At 33.8% G+C, this 18,636-nt stretch overlaps 2 protein-coding genes across 2 annotated transcripts; both read right to left on the bottom strand.

Moving 5' to 3' along the window:
* Positions 1–7,786: 7,786 nt before the first annotated feature.
* On the bottom strand, positions 7,787–14,038 carry LOC147513461 (uncharacterized). The gene is made up of 8 exons (XM_086596514.1): positions 13,506–14,038; positions 13,390–13,411; positions 9,196–9,252; positions 9,024–9,105; positions 8,812–8,907; positions 8,612–8,736; positions 8,452–8,470; positions 7,787–8,358 (listed from the first exon to the last, which is right to left on the bottom strand). The coding sequence occupies exons 1-8, from the start codon at positions 13,606–13,608 to the stop codon at positions 8,131–8,133; spliced, it is 732 nt and encodes a 243-aa protein (XP_086452640.1). The 5' UTR covers positions 13,609–14,038; the 3' UTR covers positions 7,787–8,130.
* A 1,095-nt stretch (positions 14,039–15,133) lies between these two features.
* EDA8 (Putative membrane lipoprotein) lies at positions 15,134–17,002 on the bottom strand. The gene is made up of 3 exons (XM_086599542.1): positions 16,718–17,002; positions 16,346–16,410; positions 15,134–16,141 (listed from the first exon to the last, which is right to left on the bottom strand). The coding sequence occupies exons 1-3, from the start codon at positions 16,883–16,885 to the stop codon at positions 15,460–15,462; spliced, it is 915 nt and encodes a 304-aa protein (XP_086455668.1). The 5' UTR covers positions 16,886–17,002; the 3' UTR covers positions 15,134–15,459.
* Between the last annotated feature and the right edge of the window lie 1,634 nt (positions 17,003–18,636).

Here is an 18,636-nt window from a genome sequence, read left to right as displayed (position 1 = left end):
AATTAATCATAAATATCACGAAAATGTTATCTTATCGGTTCGGATTCATATCGGTTCGGTGGAGGGCAAATCCAAAACCAAACCAATATCGTATCGGTTCGATTCGGTAGAGTACAAACCAAATTACCAAAATCCAAACCATTTTTTATCGGTTTGGTTCGGGTCGGTTATCGAGTTATCGAAACCCATTGACAACCGCACTCACAAGAATGATACTTGTAAAGTTGGTAAATTTTTTGGGTGATGACACCAAAGATATGGGTTCGAACCCGGTACATCAATGAGTTACTGATCTCGTTTAAAAACAGGTTTGCCAATAAAAAAATGATACTTGCTCCGATACATACATAACCACGAATGCATTCTTCTTGTCCTTATGTAACTGGCTTTTGAACCCATCCTATGAACGAGTGTCGTTATATTAAATTATTTTTAAATATATTAGTGACTATACATAAATATGAATATATTATATTGATCGCTCACTCTCTATAAAAAGAAATAACCCAACTTTGATCAAACCATTCTACATATTTTTGTTGTTTAATAATAAAAGTTTGATTGAAGTTTGTGATAATACCCAATGACGCAAATATTATATTGAAGCTACTTGAATAGCAAAACATTCTCAACCATGCGAAAAGAGATGTGATGAACTTTATTTTAAATGCAAACTATACTTGTCGAGTCTACATATAATACAACTATGTTTTGATATTAGTTTAATACATTTTCATCCAGTTTATGATTTCCCATTAATTATTTTTTGACGTTAGTTCAATGGATTTGTAATTTTGCATCCAATTTTTTATTTTTGGTTAATTATTCTTTGATGTTACTTCAATACATTTGCATCCAATTTTCGATTTTCCGTTAATTATTTTTCAAGGGTAGTTTAATGCATTTGAATTTTCCGAATTTCTAATTAATTATTATTTGAAGTTAGTTCAATGCAGTTGTACAACTCTTATCTAAAATAAATGAAAATGAACTGATTTCTAGAAATAATTATTCTTCATTGATGTTAGTTCATTGCATTTCAAACGCATTCAGTTTTTCAATTTCCCATTAATTATTCGTTGAGTTTAGTTCAATATAATATATTTGAATCCAGTTTTCAATTGTTCGTTAATTATTTTCTTTGAGGTTAGTTCAATGCAGTTGCATCCCGTTTCTGATTTTTCATTAATTATATATTTCTCCTTAAGATTAGTTCAATGCATTTGCATCCAATCCCGATTCTGATTTTCTGTTAATTATTCTATAAGGTAAGTTTATGCGTTTGTATCATGTTTTCAATTTTCCCAATAATAATAATAATAATAATAATAATAATTATTATTATTATTATTATTATATTATTATTATTATTATTATTATTATTATTATTATTATATTAGTTCAATGCATTTGCATCATGATTCTAATTTATAGTTAATTATCTTTAAGGTTAGTTCTAATGCATTTGCAATTTGCAATTTTCCATTTATTATTTGTTGAGGTCAGTTCAATGCAGTTGCATTCAATTTTTGATTTTCTGTTAATTGTTTTTTTTTATAAGTTCAATGCATGTGCATCCAGTTTCTGATTTCCTATTAATTATTATTCTTTAAGTTTTCGATTCCTCGTTAATTATTTTTTAAGTTTTATTCAATGCATTGGCATCCAGCTTTCCGATTTCCCGTTAATTATTATTCTTTGAGGTTAATTCAATTTAGTTGCATCTAATTTTTTATTTCTTGCTGATTATATATATTCTTTTTTTAGGTTAGTTCTAATGCAATTGCATCCAGTTTTTAATTTACCGTTAATTATTCTTTGAGTTTAGTTTAATGGATTTGCATCCAGTTTCTGACTTCCTATTAATTATTTTTCGTTGAGGTTAGTTCAATACATTTGCATACAATTTTTTATTTCATGTTAATTGTCCATTTTTGATTAGTTTAATGCATTTGCATCCATATTCTTATATCCCATTAATCATTCTTTGAGGTTAGTTCCTGGTTTTCGATGTCCCGTTAATTATTATTTGATATTAGTATGATGCAGGTGCATCCAGTTTATGATTTCTCATTAATTATTTTTTGAGATTAGTTTGATGTAGTTGCATCTTATTTATGATTTTCCGTCAATTATTTTTTAAAATTAGTTCAATCCAGTTTTGATATTTCGTTAATTACATATTCTTTGAGGTTAGTTTGATGCAATTGCATTTAGTTTCCAATTTTCACGTTAATTATTTTTTTAGGTTAGTTTGGTTCAGTTGCATCCAGTTTCCGATTTCCCATTAATTATATTTTGAGTTGTGGTTAATTCGATGCATTTGCATCCAGTTTTTGATTTTCCGTTAATTATTCTTTGAGGTTAGTTTAATGCATTTGAATCCAATTTCTGATTTTCCTCTAATTATTCTTTAAGGTTAGTCCATTGCATTTGCATCCAATTTCCAATTTTTGATTTTTTGTTAATTATTCTTTGAGGTTAATTCAATGTAGGTGCATAATTTTTTTTATTTTTCGTTAATTATTCTTTGAGGGTGTTTATTATTATTATTACTATTATTATTATTTACTTTGACCATACGTTGCCTAAGAATCCATGATATTCAATATACATGTTGTAGGCTTACTTGATACCAAAATTCATCTTTAAGTTTGGAGGTGCATTAGAATTACGATCAATAATATCAGTAGCAAGGTTACTTAATAAGTCTAAAAGTCCTCTCCAATAATTATAATTGATCATTCCCATAGAGATAATCAAGTGATCCAATTAATAAAATTTACATACAAAATAGTTTCAATTGCATGATTTATACACTAACCAACAACACTCAATCACAATGTAAGTGGATTTGGTTAAAGAAGTGAATAGTTACAACCTTTGGAAGGTAATCCCATATTTGGAGATTTTTCTTTCTAGAATTTGACAAAAATCACATCCAATCACACAAATCAGTAACTTAAGCCATTTAGTTGTTCTCACACAAACCAAAGATTGACACAACAACAATAAAGTTACATTATACTTAGGGAACCATTGATCATCTTTAAGTTTTCATGTATTAGTTTCCAGTTAAATAGTTAATCTCTTCTGCTGCTATTGCACAAATTGTAACTCCTTTCAACACCAATATGATGAGTATCAAAAGAATCTATGAAGCTCATCCTCATTAATTTGGCAAGATTTGTTTATAAGTCGAACATACAATTAACACAGGTGTCAAAATTTGATATGTATAGGCGCCTTGATCTCACTGTAGATATCTGTGTGTTGTTGTTTTAGGCACATACTCTTCTCATTGACTATCCTTTCAGTTGGTCTCCTTAATTAAGATAACCATACTTGTACAGTTGTACTTTTTTCAGGTCAGTTAATTACGATGGCATTTGCGCATCTCTCCAATTCAGGTAAAACAGGAGCACTATAATCTATTTTATCCAATCTGTCACTCCAATGGTTAAACTAAATAAACTGTAATAACACCTTTTTTTATGGTGAAAAAGTGCCAAAATAGCTAGGTAGAAACTAGGTTTCAGTGTAATTCATAAGATTGGGCCAAAAGGACCCAAAAAATTAAACTACAATGCTCAAGAAGAAAGACATATCTATGCATCCATAACATGTTTACATTATGAGACATGCATATTTGCATCTCTTTAACCTTGTAAAGTATATATGTAAACTTCAATTTTAATGTGTCACTTCGTGAAACTATAAGTGGAGTTCTCCACATAAACTTCTTTTGTTTTCCACAACATATTATCAACCTTCAATTCAATCCACCTTAGCTGTGTATACTCATAGCTCACTTCAATTCGTTCAATCACTTGGCTTACTCTGGATCTAAATTGCAATCCTTAAAGTAAGTGGATATAAATTGCAATCTCATTAGAACCTTTTGTTGAACTTGTATGTCATTACTTAGCATAAAGTAAAAAAAACATGTAGATGAATAAAAATAAAATAGGTAAATAGAGTTGAGGTTCAGTGAAAATGAATCAATAGGTAAATCGATGGATAGAGAGAGGAAGAAGTTTAGTTTCTTGTTTGGGGGATATAAATTGCAATTCTTGAAGTAAATGGATATGAATTGCAATCCCATTAGAACTTTTTGTTGAACTTGGATGTCATTATTTAGCATGAAGTAAAAAAATAAAAAAGCTAGATGAATCAAAATAAAGTAGGTAAATAGAGGTTTAGTGAAAACGAATCAGTAGGTAAATCGACGGATAAAGAGAGGAAGAAGCTTCGTTTCTTTGTTTGGGATTTCTAACTACTAAACCAAGCATGTCTCCAAAAGAAGTGTAAAGAAGACAATATAGGAATAAAGGATTTTAAGTGTAGAGTTAGAAAAGAGTCCGATTTTTCTTATGGAAAGAATTAATAGTGATTCATTTTTCGTAGTGACTCTCCAAAAATGCTTCCGATTCTTTGTCCCCTTATTTGGTATCTTTCCTGTTTTCTCTGTTTTTTTTTTTTTTTTTTGCAAAGTGATTTTTCGAAATTAACCACATTACTTTTCGAAAATTGCTAAAAAATAGAGCCAAAAGGGTATAGATATAATATATATTTAAGGAGGACAATGCCTTTTTTAACGATAAATTAGGAAATAAAATTGGAATATTACTTGGTTATCAATTTTTAGTTTTGGAAAGTTTTACTTTAGCCATCTCTTTTTTTTTTTGTAACTTGCAATAGTGTTTTAAAAACTTAAACAACTTTGGACACTATTAGCAATTTTTTTTTTTCTCTTAAATTTCTTAAATTGTAGTGAGTAAAAAAATGACGTGGACACTCTTAGAGAGCTCCAGATGGGCTCTATTGCCATAGCACCTAGGTCCATATCATTCAATCTTGTTAAATTCTATATTAGTGGTGATGCTAGGAAAGTTGTAACATTGATATATTAGAGAAACCAAGAATAAGAACAGAGAAAACTAGAGATTGATTAGGGTTGGAGTTTAAAGTCTGAGAGAGAGTTTGTTCTCTATCCAAAGTTACATACTTATACTAACTTAAAATATGATAATAGCAACTACTAGATATGGATGTCTACACTTATAGAAACATGGGACTTTCCATATTGGACATATACTAATACTAACATATTCTAATACTCCCCCTCAAGCTGTAATTACGCAAACTATGCAAATTACAACTTGGATTACAAAAAATAAAAGATAATAATACTGCTCCTCCTTTTGCATAGAACTGTCTTTAGTTGAAGAACTCGAACAACTGTTGAGACGTTCTGGAGGTGAAACTGTCGGTGTAGGCAATGGCCTAACCTGAATACTGAAGGTGTACCACAGGTCATAAACTGAAATCATAACACCGGTTTAGTGGCGCTACCGCTTGGCTACTACTTACTCCATTCATCATTATGGCCGCATAATATAAAATGAAAACAATAACACCGACTTGATGTGCACTTCTTGGCTGCTACTATCAATGTCACCAAGTAATGTTAACAAAATACTATTATGGGTACTCAAAACATACTTACATTGAGGCTTGATGTTACCTAAAACATACGTCGCGATTAAGGCTTGATTGCTATCTAATATCAAGACTCGAATAGTGGAGATGTCATATAAGTGGATATGGATATGCCTTGTCATGAAGAGTTCGTCAAGGCTTGGCTTGGATTATGGAGACATGAGTACTCTTCCTCATACGTCTCCATATTCTCCTTCCCTCATATACTACTGAATGTCTTTATATCTCCCTATTCCCCCTCTCAAGTTGGAATATACAAGTCTGTTGAAACATACAAAGGCTTGTCTATTCCGACTTGAACTTGAAATTGAGAAAACTAAATACCAACTTATACAACCAACCAATGCCCACTTCAAAAAACTATACCTCATACTCCAATTCACAAAAAAATTCTAACAGAACATGCATCAAACAATACTCACTATAGAGGATGAAGGGTGGGTCGCACCTTTTTATGATTGCGAACTTTGGGAGCAGTGGAAGATGGAAAGAATAATTCCTCGTGAGATAGAAGTCATGTGCCCCTATAATACTTCAAACAAACAACTTGATCATGTTCTAAAAACTGAGACAGAAGACGGCATCAATACCAACTGCGCGGAAGCTAGAAACCCAAACATCCATAATGACATACAAACAATAATACCCCTCCAATCCTGGATGAGAGTGCAAACTACCTTCCAAAGGCTTGATACTTCAAAAATCTCGAAAACTTATGTGTGGAGGCATGAGCGCATGCGCGCCTTCATCAAGGCCAAAGACTCCGGGATACAAAGAGATTGTGCCCCTTTTATCAATACTAAGACAGAGAGATTGCGAAAGACGTAGATTGCAGAAGCGAAATAATACTAAGAAACCAATACTGAGAAACTTTGGATCTCTCTCCTAACATTCTTCAAACAAACTTTAAACACTAACGGAATCTTTAAAACTTACTTTAACATGACGATGAATAGTACCGTGAACAGTATCGGTGAATAGTACCCGTGAACAGTGCCAGTGAACAATACCGTGAACAGTAAACTCGCCAGAGAAAAAATTGAAACTTGAATTGAGATATAAAAACTTCTTCTTGTGAGAAATCCTTCTTCTTCTTGAAACTTGACTTGAATACTATACTGAAAAACTTAAATAAACTTGATTTTGTTTCTTGGTGAGGGATTCCTCTCCTAACATACTACTGAACATCGCTCTGATACCATGTTAAATTCTATGTTAGTGGTGATGCTAGAAGAGTTGTAACATTGATATATTAGAGAAACCAAGAATAAGAGCAGAGAATACTAGAAATTGATTAGGGTTGGAGTTTAGAGTCTGAGAGAGAGTTTGTTCTTTATCCAAAGTTACATACTTATACTAACCTAAAATATGATAATAGCAACTACTAGATATGAATGTCCACACTTATAGAAACATGAGACTTTCCATATTTGACATATACTAATACTAACATATTCTAATAAATCTCACTGTTTGAATTTGATTTTTGGAAAACAATTTTCCCCCATTAGAGCATTCCCAATGTAAGTCATTATGGTGGGTTTGTGACTTTATTCACCTCCAAATGGTTCAAAACATTTGCCCAATGCAAAGGTGAATACTAAGGTGATTATTTTCCCAAAGTCAAAACTAAGGTGAAACCTTCAACTGAGATAGTGGCTGAGTTGTGAACTTCGGACGGGACGTTGGATTCCGTCTCGTATATTATTTTTTTAAAAAAATTGGTTTTTTTTTCGGACAGAATGTTTCATTCCGTTTCACATGATTTTTTATTTTTTTTCGATTTTTTTTTTAAATTTCAAATGGGATGTTTCATTATGTCCGAAGCGTTTTTTCGAATTTTACATCCACACAGAATCTAACATCATGTCCGAGATTAATATTCACCTTTGCATTGGACAGCTTCACCTTGCTTTTCACCAAAACGGTGGAAAAGAAGGGAAAAATAATGACTTGAATTGGGAATGCTCTAATGGACGGGAATTTGATGGGCAATAAGCCAATAACTGAGCCGATCAGTATGTCAAACAATCTAAATTTTGCATCCCCAAAATATTTGTTGAGCCGACCACTTTCCATAAGCATCCCAGAATAACTAGATTTAGTTGGGGATGACACCCATTTTGCACTTAGGGATGCCCCACTATAACCCAAATAATTATTCTGCTCTCCCGTATAGCTAGACAAAATATAAGTTATGCTTTCCTAAGCTTGTTCAGCACAGAAGCAATGAAAACACACATATCCAAATATCCAATGTATGTGGACGGACTACATTGGGATATACCGTCACAACTATTTTCATTATCAGTGAACCAGCACCAAAAGTGCTCGATAACAAGAACGTAAATTAAACAATAATTCACATTCCTGAAACAAATTCCAACAAATGCACCCATGTTCACCACATAAGATGCAACATGTCCGTAGAGAGGAACACAAAATTATGCTTCCAAGTTTAAATGACACACCATAGTATTTTTTTAAGGGAATAAGCATCACAGCACCACCAGCCACCAACATAATCAAACTCACCATATCCAAATATAAGATTTTCAATACTTGCCAACCAGTACAAGGCCAATTTAATAAGACCTCACTGTCACACGTACAGAACCAAGGTGAGTATTACCGAGGATAGCCAGCAGGAGGATAACCAGATGGAGGGTAATTAGGAGGATACCCTTGAGCTTGAGGGGGTGGTGGATAGGGCTGGCCATATGCTGGCTGAACATACCCAACAGAAGGAGGGACTGCCTGATCAAAGCGAGACATCTGCTGAGCAGGAGGTATTGCCATCACTGGCTGTGGTCCAAACACACCATCCCTCTTGTCCAGTTCAACTTTGTGCTGTGTCTGCAATCGAGAATAGCAACTGACCAATGTGTTCCAGGTATACGTATACAAGTAAAACAATAATCAAAAAGAATTTATTGGTCTTGGGCATACCTGCATACATGCACAAACCCTATTCTCCAAAACAAAAAAAGAGACATATTAGTTAGTTCAAAAACTTAAAATCTCGATAACCAAATATTTTTAATTATCGAATAAGGAGGGGAAAAAAATATTTTTGAAACTAACTTGTTGTTGGGATCTAAGAACTCACGTGCAATACACCAAATCCGCCATACAGTTCAGTATCTGTGAAGCCTGTGAAAGCTCATCACTTCCAACAATACATGCAACAATGGAAAATATACAAGCAATTTGCTGAAGGCAGAACATGAATCCCTGCAGAACCCAGCTTTGAATTAGAAAATTAAATAAATAAACAAGTCTTGCCATGTAGGGGGTGAAAGTATGTACAATAATGCAATTGTCGCATTGTGTAGTTTGTATGTTGAATTCATCTTGCAACAGAAAGCGGGTTGAGGCAACCGAACTTCCAAAGCAGAGGAAAACCTGACAAATGAAAATAATAAAAATATATAAATCAAAAGGCTTCACAATTGACCACCGAAGTTGTTCACCAAATAGATGCAGAGCAGTGTAAAAGAAGCATATTGAAATGTCCTCACCTCAGTGCAGAGACAAAATTCAGGGCATCGACTTTCTCCACACCTACCACTACATGGCATGTATCCGGCACAGCATACATACCTTACCAACACATAAGCAAACAATTTTATTAGAAGCCAACTTAGAATTTTCAACTACCAAAAGGTCTATAATAATAAAAGAAACAAATACCTCGACATATCATTATATAGAGCTCGTTTGCGGAGCAGGTATGACACACAAGGTGAACTGCAATGAAGTAGAGAAAGTTTTAGCTTTGCGAGACCAAACATGTACCGTTGCCTAAGTAGCACACACCAGATGTTCTTACAGCGTACACAACCACAATGAAAATATTTGTAATTTACCAGCCAAGAGAGAAAGGAAACAGCAAATAGAAAATATGCAAATGGCTTTCATTTTTCATTGGATAGTTGTTCAAAAACTGTGAACAACATGGAACAAAGGAATTAACAAGACCTCTAGCAAAGATAAACTAGAAAAGTCGACATATTGACCTATTTAATTATAATCGATATAAGAATTTCTTTCTTTTTACCCTTTTTATTGGTGGATAGATTTCTCCTGATTCATTTTCTACAATTTTAACCAACACCAAATCGTAGACATGCATAGAAACCCATTTACTTATTAAAGAAACATTCTACTCATATTTGCTATTTAGCAATAATTTGTACATATGTTTTGCATTAATAAATGAAAGGTATCAACTTGTTTCCATGTATGCATATAGAAGAGGTGTCTCTCAAAATAAGAAAGCAAACTATACAAACAATTTTGGGGAAATATCTGAAACTCTGCAACAATATAGGCACCTAAGCTATTTTTTTGCTTCTGTTAAACATATTAGAAATTAGCTTGGTTTTAGAGGGGACATGTGCATAAGTAACGAGGGGTAAAGGTTTGCATGAAATGGTGTGAAAACAAATAAATTTTGGAAGGACAGAAGACATAAGATGCAAAGAATGAATACGCACGAACTAAGGGAGAATTTATTGCACTTTTTCAATCCAAAGTGTATATGTCAGAAATTTTGACCCATTCGACCCACAACATCATCTCTTGACAAACTTTAAATCATTGGATCGCTCTTAATGAAACCTTTCAATAGAGACAGCTCAAGAACACGAAACAACGAAAAAACATAAAATATTATCTTTATGCTCTTCATAATCGGAACGGGAGGAGCACCTAATCTGTGGGAGCTTGAGGCACATTAAGGCATGTCGCGTTCCACGAATGGTATGCAGGAGGAGTGGTGAAGGGTGTTAAAGGCACCTGTATTGTCTCGACTATTGTAACCATGGGTCACTGATACATAAATGGAAAGAAATCTTCACTAGAATCCCACACAAGTTCATACTTGGCAAACCAAACTCTGCAACCAGAATACCTATGTAACAGCGACTTTCCATATTTTCACAAAATTCTGTCTCAGATATAACAGAGCAACACAGCAAAGGTTATATACCTCATATTCCAATACTTCATACCTGTATCAGGTACTGATACATGTATTTGTTTCGATGTCACTTAGCTGAATACATATTCCTCAAGAGGTCTTTCCATCTTTTGAGTGCATCCACAGCCACTGGTTAATGCAAGAGAATTCCTCGAGACTGAAATATCATGAGCACTGTCGAGATGCTTAGATATCCACACCTTTCTTTCTTACTTTTTTTCTTGGCCGATAAAACAATAACTTAATTATAAATTGATATAAAATGACAGAGAAAGTCACTCTAAACTCCAGTTACACAAAGTCATTACAAGGATCACTTTAAAATGTATGTCATCACTTTAAAGTCATAACACATTTCTTTCTTACTAAGAAACCAATAATATTGATTTCAGAAATGGACCAAAACCCACAGCCTGATGGAGATGGAGACACATGTGTCAACCTCCCAACAGAAGAAGGTAACTTGAATTTTGGTGAACCATACCACACATCACAATTCACAATTCACAAAACACAAAATAGGAAATGAAAGAATAGTAAGATTATGTTTTCCTCCCACTACAAAGAGGAGACACTCGCCAATATTCATTCCTTTCCTTTCTACAGATTTAAAACTGCTCAATACTTTCAAGAGAAGTTCAGTTCACAAAAAATCCCACTCCCAACGAATCAAAATTAGGCTTACTAAATATTTTAATTAAGAAAGAATCCACAATTTTGATTTCACTTAAAAATGTACCGATAATGAGCAGCCCAGCATATACAAACCCCACTTAAAAGATACCATCTGCGGTCTCTCCACCCTCTTTTCAACAACCCCAAAGAAGAATCCTGCCCAATGAATTGCCGCTAAAGGCACTAATGTCCGCAAAACTTTCCTCTCAGTTCCCTTTTCTTTAACATAGTAATAGAAACTAGCTTTCCAATAGCTTAGAATGAAATTTGGGAATAACTCAATAACTGCTTAATAAAATGTGGCTTACCCCCGTACGTTACAAGAAGAGGAAATGAATTTCCTTAAAGGCTTAAGAAAGTTAATAATTGTAACCTTCAATAAACTCGCCCTGTGATTAGATACACTTGGCCGTAAAAACTTCATATTGGATTAGAGGATTGTCATCTCGCATTTGCATCAATATCTACCCATATAATAGAACATCATGACACTCCACTAGAAAGAAGAGCCAAGTTTACAATGTTGATATGCTTCAGGATAGCAAACTAGGCGCCATTCTAAGCTATATGCCTATATCTCCTAAAGACCATGTTAACCTTCCTAAAAATAAGAGCCAATTCTATGTTTGGGAACTGAGGCAGGCCACAAGCGAACAATAATATTGTTTATCCCTTTTCTTCTATGTCCTATTCATAAATTTATGTTTACCAGTAAATACAAGTATACAACCATGTGCCAAATTCACATATACCGTACTACATAGCAGAGATGACCTTAAAGTTGAATACCCATAACCTACTATTTTTTTTTCAGCCACAAGTTATAACAGATAATATAAAGGTGAACAGTTCAAAAGGTTCCAGCCCCAGGAGACAGGTTATAACACTTCTTTTGATCAGGAATATACTGACATCAGCTGCACTACGATATGTCCATCAATATAAAACTCTATATCAAGATGAATGACCGATTCATATGTTTAAGAAACAAATTTTGGATGACGCGTATTTTCCAATATTTAATTCTTTAGAATGGATACAATATGTGGTTGTTGCATATAGACATAATCTCCTTCCACCAATGACAAACCAATTTCTGGAGTAGAAAACTATTAGACCACTAAAACTAGTTTTCACTCTTAGTCAGAGAGAGCAAATGAGGGACTTTTTAATCATTCAATTCCTGGTTGCAATTAATCATTCCAAGCTACAAAATAATCCTTCCAATATGGTGTGATACCTGATCCACCCCATTTTAATTAGAAGATTGAAGGGAATGCGTACTTGAGAAACTCCTCCCAACATATATATAGGGAGGGATCAGCATTCCATGGTTTATACTACACCCCCCTACAAGATGAGTTAAGTGCTAATAATTTGTGAATATGATCTACTAACCATAGATAGCATCTCCACAAAAAATCATCTCATTAGGAAACCTCTATCCTAGCTAATATATATATATATATATATATATATACAAAGATAAAATACTACACACGATTTCAGTGAACGATTGAAGCTATCAGTGTCATTGATCAGACAAGTATCCACAAGCTGAGTCTATTGTTATCTCCACAGAAACAAATTTTCATCAATAACAATCCTTTAAAAAATTTAGTCCCTCCAGTAAGGAGCACCCTTAATTAAGTTGACGAAACCTCGAGGGAATAGCTACGAATCCTCTCCACCCCAGTATATTCCCTTCTTGAAGTGACGAAAGGCAATACTCACGTAACAGTTTAAACATTTAAAGATCAAGCTATTATAAGTCTATGATAGTAGATAAATGCAATGCAGCTCCAATGGTAGGTCATACAAACTTTGTCACGCACCTTAATGCTTTACAATAGAGCAACGTCTAAGTAATATAAGATATAATACTAATGCAATAAGGAACATTTCAAACTACATAACAAAAAAAAAACAAAGATAGATATGGACTAACACAAGAACATAACCATAATCAACAGGCAACACAAAGACTATTCCCAAGTGTTTAAAGTAGACTTGATTATCACAGTCTATGTCTCTTAACATAAAAATTCAATAAAAACTACTCATAACTAATATACATTGCACAATGAACTTAAACTTTCAAAGTCAACTCAAAATAACCAAGTCAACATACTCAAAAAATTTGGAAATAAAATAAACCCTAGATCATAAAAAATCGCATAATAAGCACAAATTTAACAAAAAAAAAAAAAAAAAAAAAAATCACTCACCACCACAATGCAAAACAGCAATCTGCAAAACAATCATACAAAGATCAAGATCCAATCCCTAATCAGATAAACACGATAAAAATCAAAAGTGAAATAAATGAAAAAGCTATGCTTACAAGGAGTATCAGCTTGAATAGTGTTGGTGAGACTGGTGTGCCAAAGATTCCTGTAATTCTGACGAACCTTCATCTTGTCTAGATTTTGTTGAGAAGCTGCCATCACTTTATTTATAGACACAAAATATTTTTTTCTGTGCCAGAAACGGAATGGTTTTAAGTGACAATTAATTTCCAACCCTTTTTATAGATAGAGAGGAAGTTTCATATTAATTCCCTTTTTTGAAACCCTCAAACAACGAACTGGCATAGAAAACACAGCCAATAGAGTATTGAGGGAGTTCTGATTCCATACTCCTTCGCCTACATGTACTTGCCGTCTTTGCAACGGTTAATAATCATTTGATTTGATAGTGTCGTGGGGTTGAGGTGTAGGTGATCAATTAGGATAATGGATCATTTTTCAGACGTTGACCAATAACAAGAAAAAGTTAAACGAATTGAAATTCACAACGCGGATTGGGCCTGGCCAAACCGACCAACTTTAGCTAAATCAAATATGGGAGGGGTTCTATTGATATATTTTTATCTTTTTTGACACCGTAAACAAATTCAAAATAGTTAGGGCATTTATAAGTTTAGGCTAATTTTTTTATAAATATAATTTCTTAATTACTTTAAATATTATTACAAATAATAATAAAAATAAAAAAAAATTCAAACTTGTCAAATGTAATTAATAATTTATAAAATTTGGCTAATTGTAGACAGTTCATTTTTATCATTTTTGATATTATATTTTGATAAGTTTAAAAATTTTTTTTTTTTATTATTTATGACAATATTTATAATAATTAGGAGATCGTATATTTAAAATATTAGTCTCGTCCGAAACTTATAAATATATTAACGATTTTGAGTTTATTTACTGTCAAGATAAAATATGTCTCTAGAAACTATCCCATCAAATATTAAGATAAAATCGCCCCTGTGATTCTTCGATTTTTCACATGTACATTGGTTTTCCAGTTGTTTGGAATTTCACCTCTATTGACGATTTTTTGAACGTTGGATTGATTACCTTTTCAGCACGAGTCACCTCACTCACTCAATACAATTGAGCACTTGCGGGGTTGACAGGCCCATAGGAAGTTTTCACTCGTACAATCATTCGGCCTTGCCAGGCTGCAACGCTGACGGTGACAGTCGAGACTCGAGATCCACCAAACCCAAAGAGGGGGTCCGTCTTGCTAGCAGAATAGTAACGCAACACTTGTTTGTTATGTGGAGGTGGCAAACCAAAACCCATGCCTTGTTTACTGATGCAACCCAAATGTCATGAAACTACAGCCATTGGGTTGCGCGTTGTGGAAAAATTTCTCATCGTATAGATTTCAAATTGCAAGTTCTAGTATATATTTATTTTTTTGGATAAATTGCACGTCTTCTGAAAAAAAAAAAAAACTTTCCCGGCATTGAAATGTTGTTGCAAGAAAAGAAAATTAGTTCACCTGTTTTCTTAGTTCTTACAGTTCCAACCATTGCACTGTATTTCTTTCTTTCTTTCTTTCATTTTTGGCCTATAAAAAGAATCACACTTTTGTTAGAGGAAATTCTGGAGAAATTCCAAAATTCTCATAAAGTGGATGCAACCGGAGAGTTTATGTTGGGGTTGCACGGTACAACTCTTTAAAAGCTAACCCTATTTTATGGAATCTGGAGTTTCTGGACTATTTAAAACATTTTCTTTTTGTGCTGAAAGTAATTTCCAGACAACTAAAAAATGCTCCTAAAGAAGAAAAAGACATAATTAAAACACTAATATTACAACACAGATCAGAGGTAAACCAAGACAATGACCAAACAAACCTCACAAAATACGACCATTCTCCACTGTACCACACGGCTCGTGCCAACCACACGTAACATCTCAAAATTGGATCCCTCCGACCCCGACTCCAAGTCCCCAACCGCAGCAAAATAACAGCATTTATCGTCATCATCGATCACAGATTCAAAATAGAGAATTGAGTGATCTCTCTTTGATGGGCTTTCGAACTCTCTTTTTACGGACAGTATCGTCATCAGAATCATCACATACATCTTCCTCGAATTGATCATCATCATCACTATCATAATCATGATAATTTGCAACATGTACCATTGACGATGAACTAGCTTCAGCATTCGTATCACTGTCCACAGCTTCCATTTCCACATCCTTGACCTTAATCTCATTACCTTTCTTCGACCTTTTTTTGCTCCACGATGGACCAAACCCAGAATAATAATAAAATTCCGATGGAGAAGCAGATGACACTCTTCCCCTATTTCTTCTCTTATTCGCCGCGATGGTGGCTGTTGTCGTTGCTCCCACGGGCGGTTTAACTTGGCTAGATTTCCCTCTAGAATGTGTATAGTCGCTGTAGTTGTAAGATTTCAACTGTATCAAATGATGTTCGCAAAGTGGGTTTCCTTCTTTCGCCTCTTTCTTACAATACCATCCCTTACCATCAGTTTTATTGCATACACCAATTCGCTTCTCTTCTTCTTGTTCTTCTTCCTCACTATCATAATCAACTAACCCTGAACACTTCTTCTTCTCCTCCTCCTCCTCTTCTTCTTCTAAATCATCATCTTGTTCTTCTCTCTTTACCCTCTTCAGTACTACTTCATCTCCCCAGCAATGTTGTGCACTGCTCAAAGAATTGAAAGTAATCTTCTTTAACTAAAACTAGTAGTTTATACGTCATTAATATCTACTAAACACTCCAATTACTACTCAATGTTTCCTTTTATTTCAAAACAAAAAATGGGTTCAACTTTGGTTGAAACTTGAAACCCTAATATTTTACCAGTCCAAGTAGATGAATTTAATCGTGATAATCAGAAACACATACCTTTTGAATACATAAACTGAGTCTTCTTCACCAATATAATTCATATACTTATCTTCTAGCTTAACCTGAAACATCACCAAAAACAGAAGAAGAAGCTAAATACAACACGATAAAGATGATAAGAGAGAGAAACAAGAAAACCACATCAATTATTTTGAGAACCCAGTAATGGATTTTGAGTTTGAAGATTATAAACTAGAAATGAACATACACCCAAAGTGGAAAACCCTAGAAGAAGTCGAGAGAAAAACAAAGTAGAAGAAATGAAGTGAGAAAGAATAAAAACGTGTAAATTTGATTCCTTTAAGAGTAGAAAGAAAAGGGTAGTGATAGATCTGAAGAAGAATGAAAATTTGATGGAATTAAACTGACCTGATATTCATCCCAGGGTGATTTAGAAGTGAAAGCAATGACATCCCAAGGTGAACGGCTGAGCTCACACACGTGAGTGGCAGGAGCTGATGATGATGAAGAAGAACAGGGAATTAATGAACAAGGAGGAGAAAGAGATGAAATTCTAGCATGCTTTCGAATCCTCATTTTTTGAAGAAGAGATCTAGGTTTTATTAGCACTGTAGATCTCGATACGAAGAAGGGTTTTATTTTTATTTTTCCTTTGTTTCTCAACTTCAGTTGTGCTTTCGCATTTCTTTCATATTTTTTCGATTTTCTAGTTGTTGTGATAATCTACTTACTTAATTACCCTTGCTTTGTTTATTAATTACATCAATTGAAATTGTTGTGGAACACTTGAATTTGTTTGTCCGAATGGAATAATATAAACGAATAACAATCCAGATTGGGTATCTTCGACATTTGGTATATATTAATGAAAATTTTCAGATTATGGCCGGCTAAAATTCTAAAACTACTTATTATATGCATTAATCTGGATCAAATATAAATCTCTATTTAAAAGCACCTTATTGGAGTTCAAATCTTCGTATTTCGTCTCTAAAATTTATGATACCGAAATGTATTGTAAAACTTATTCTATGTGGAATGTGGATAATAAACCAATGGGCAATACATGAACTTAGCTCAAAGTTCATGAACATGAACCAATAGGCAACAGTGCAACACATTTGAGTCGATATGAGGCTTCTTTTCTCTGTTTTGGTGAAAAGACTTTGTCATATCCTTTAGTCCTGATCACAGTTCACGATTTCGAAATTGTTGGAATTTCGACTTTGTGACGGACGAAAATTTGGAATTTATTATATTATATTATTCGATGATCCTATATTTTATTTATAATACAGGTTTTATTTTAGCAAAAACCAAAATATTTGAAGGAATTCTAAGATTCCGTTCGAAATAATGAACTATGTTCTGGATATGTTCACATGACCACAAAAGCTAATCTAATTAAGTTGCACCAAGAGTGAGTTTAGCTCAAAGTTATTTTAAGTGGTAATATAATAGCTAACAGTACAGCTGCTGGAATTGAGTTAGACACTGAAAAGATTCAAGCTAAACAAAATTTGGCAGAAAGGACGACGTACTTATAAACTTTTGTACAAAGAGCTAGACAAGTTTCTACTTTCTAGGCGTTGGGAATTTGGGATGAACTGCTGTGTTCGGGTCATGACGTCTACTAGACCCACCAATTCTGGGGCCGAAGCCTATGGATCCCCAAATTACTAACTTTGCACTCATTGTCTTTGGGCCACCACGAATTGGCCCATGGCTCGCTATCCCGTAAGTGTGAGATAAACTCTATTCACACGTAATATTGCATTTCAATTCTCCTAGCAAGGTTTACCTAACAACCGGCTGAGAAAGTGAGGCCTTTGTGGAATGTTGTACTCGAGTCGATGTATCCCCTTTGCACTTGAAATTCCACATTATCTAAAGCAAACTAACAAAACAAACATTATCAACTAACCAAGCTGATTGATCCCCGGATGGAGTCCTTGAGTTGATCTCCCTAGGTTGCATACTTGCATGGGTTACTTATCCTCAATAAGATAACCTGTTGCCGTTAACCCCATTATCATCCATCTTAAAAAATCATTGAGATATGTGTAGCTCGAAAGCCTATTTATTTCCAATTCTTAATGCCTTGCAACCGGTTTTAGAGTACTTGTTATCCTTGTATACATATTTCAAACATATAGTTAGGAGTGACTTGGATCGGATAAGGGGCTTTCATAAAAATTTCCAATTTTTTTCGGATGGCAATATCTTTTTCAAATCCGATCCAATTATTTTTCGGATGATAATTTTTTTTCTGAATTCGAAAAGTTTGAAAAATCGGAATTTTTTTGAAAATTTCAAAATTCGCAAAA

This window comes from Coptis chinensis, chromosome 3, assembly GCF_015680905.1.
Source record: "Coptis chinensis isolate HL-2020 chromosome 3, ASM1568090v1, whole genome shotgun sequence".
Classification (NCBI taxonomy): domain Eukaryota; kingdom Viridiplantae; phylum Streptophyta; class Magnoliopsida; order Ranunculales; family Ranunculaceae; genus Coptis; species Coptis chinensis.
Note: the sequence above shows the minus strand (reverse complement) of the source record. Positions and strands in the feature narration are given on the sequence as shown.